This window comes from Etheostoma spectabile, chromosome 8, assembly GCF_008692095.1.
Source record: "Etheostoma spectabile isolate EspeVRDwgs_2016 chromosome 8, UIUC_Espe_1.0, whole genome shotgun sequence".
NCBI classification, from domain to species: domain Eukaryota; kingdom Metazoa; phylum Chordata; class Actinopteri; order Perciformes; family Percidae; genus Etheostoma; species Etheostoma spectabile.
Window position 1 is genome coordinate 17,346,554 of NC_045740.1, and position 2,679 is coordinate 17,349,232.

General features: G+C 39.6%; 1 protein-coding gene across 1 annotated transcript in view; it reads right to left on the reverse strand.

Moving 5' to 3' along the window:
* The window catches only part of LOC116693714 (plasma membrane calcium-transporting ATPase 1), a gene marked incomplete in the record, with an annotated part of 35,628 nt that overhangs the window by 14,174 nt on the left and 18,775 nt on the right, over positions 1–2,679 (reverse strand). Inside the window, 1 exon segment of the mRNA XM_032522899.1 lies at positions 1,420–1,554. Within this exon segment, the coding sequence (XP_032378790.1) occupies positions 1,420–1,554 (135 nt within the window).

Consider the following 2,679-nt stretch of genomic DNA (forward strand, 5'->3'; position numbering starts at 1 on the left):
AGAGTACGGTCTAGACCTGCTCTTTATGGAAAGCGCACTGAGATAACTGTTGTTGTGATTGTGATGTTGTAAAAAAACTCAGTACCTATACATGCACTAAATGGAGTAGGACAGAGATATTATTGTAGCGTTCTTCACCAACTTTCATACAGACAGGAGAAGGACATCACTGTTTTACCACACTCTCACAAAGTAGCAATTATGATGCCTTGTGGTAGTTTGAAGCAACAGATTGTAGCACTATGCCCAGGGACAAATTTCCCCTTGAACTTCTGCCGAAAAGAAGTCAAAACTGTATCTTTTGATAAGCTAATTTTATTAACTCCTGAAGCCCAGTTCAGACCAAAGATTGGATTTAGAGTTAAAACTTGCAACTACTTGCGATGTACCTACCTGCAACGATCTAAAACCTGCCACTTTATACCAATGCGACTAGATGAGCTGGTGCATCTTTTCCATAGCAACGACTCTTTGTACTTCCGTTCTAACTTCTGACTTTCAGGCTTTTTTGTAGCTGGATTTATCATTTGTTGCGTCTTAAAATATGAATGTAGATAAAGATAGTGAGATCCTTGCAACAGTTGAATTTTGTAGTAGTGATAAAATGTAGAAAAGCCTTTTATTTTTCTGATTAACTGCTTTGTTCTAACACCGCTCCCTCTATTCAAGTCAGTCTCAAGCTTGCGCGACCATATACTGTGCCTGCAGGCGGTCGTCGAGGCTCAAACCAAAACTGCCATTTTGACCAGTTGACAGTGTGTAACTGACTTGGCCAGCTGACTTCACTATTGGCTGTTAAAACATGCGACATCCCTTACATTCTGAAAACCAGCCACTTGACAACCTGTCGCAGGTGACGCCATCAGCTAGGCTGAGTTGAGCTGAGGAGGGCCAGTTCAGACCACCTTTTCCCAGCAGTGTTTTAAAACGGTTTCATTTCATCCTGAATCTTTGGTCCAAACCGGACTTAACAAGTCAGGACACCTCTAGAAATAAATATCAGCTCAGTTGATAAAATGCTTTTCCTACTAGTAGTGAAAGTAGGACTGAATATTTGTCACTGTAGAATCTTTGAAAAGTACAGACTGGTGTCCTACTATGAGATGCTTGATAAATAATGGCCCTGATCCAACAAAGGTCCAACAAGCTCAGCACACATCATGGAGTAAGTGGTAAGACACCACGGGGAGAACCGAACACAAAGTACTGAACAAGGTGGACAACATGTTTCCCGTTCTGAGTTAACAAATCTGTCATGTCCACCAGATGTGGCAGCTCCAGTGGATTGTATGATTGTTGAAAAGCACAGAAAAAAGTGGACTCCACTCAGCAGCAAGGTAGTGTTCAACACTCACATGATGTCTACATCACTGTGAAAATAACACTCTGTTCTTCCTTTATCTGAGTCTCTGCTCGTACCTGCTTTGCCGATCTGCACAGCCAGTTTGGTCAGCTTCCCCTGGAGGACCGACTTGTCCTTCTTTGGTAGTTTTTTCTTTGGTTCTCCGTCCTCGTTGAGCGGATGCATTTCCGTGGCTCCGTCCTTGTTTTTGCCTACAGAGGACACAGGAAGTTAGTAAAACATTCAGGTGTTTAGACACCACCTGTCAAAACTGCTGCTTCTGACATTTCAAGTCAAGTCAATTTTATTTCTAAGGGTCTGCCATACATCCTAAATTAAAGCTACTATTCAAATAACGTAAGAATAGTGTTTAATAATAACAACCAGTAAAAAAAAGGAAAAAAAAATTCAGAAAACTGCTTCTATTTTGCTGTTAATCTTTTTTCCTCCCAATTGCTGCTGTTGATAAAATCAACACTCCCGGTAGATATTTTTTAAATGAAAAGCCTGCAAGGAAAGGGATGGATTAATCCATTTTCAAGGATTTTAATGTGAAATGTGTTTAATGTAAAACCTTTGCAGGAAGAGTTGAGTTTCACTGACGGTCACCTAACAGCGATGGTAAAACTGGAAACGTAAAACCAACTGGAATCAATCAGTGAGTGACAGCAGAGTAAGTGTTAAACAGAGAAAAGTGGTGAGACTGACATGACTCTGCTGTTGTGCGGTTTACTGTTGCTCTGTGGAAATACATTACACTATACATTATACACTATACACTGTACATTATACTGCAAGACAACAGATAAACATGGAGGAAGTGTTTTGGAGCAAGTGTAAGGAGTTTGCATCAACAGCAAATTGAAACAGAAGCTGACTGCTGCCAAGGGAACAGGGAGGGTCCTTAATAAAATAGGATCTAGTATGCTTGTAAAACAGGTATGAATGCTAATTTACAGGGGTTTGCATAGGTGTAAACAGACATGCTACAGTTGAATAAAAATCATCTTTTGGTAATTGATATTAATGCATTAAATTAAAAAAAGTCCAACTTAAAAAAAAAAGCCCAAATCCAACAATTTTCTTTCTGAATTAATAATTTATCATAAATTAATAAATGTTCTTCCTTAAAATACAGGGGGGCATAAGTATACACATCCCTACTATGCATCCTGATAAAGTTCCCCTGGCCTTTGGAATTAAAATAGTCCCACATCATCACATACCCTTCACCATAGAGAGACGGGCATAGTTTTATTTCAGTTAGCCTGATAGCTGGATTGATTTGCATCGAGAATTGAGAGACATGATCTTATGGAAAGTTCCCCATGCCAATC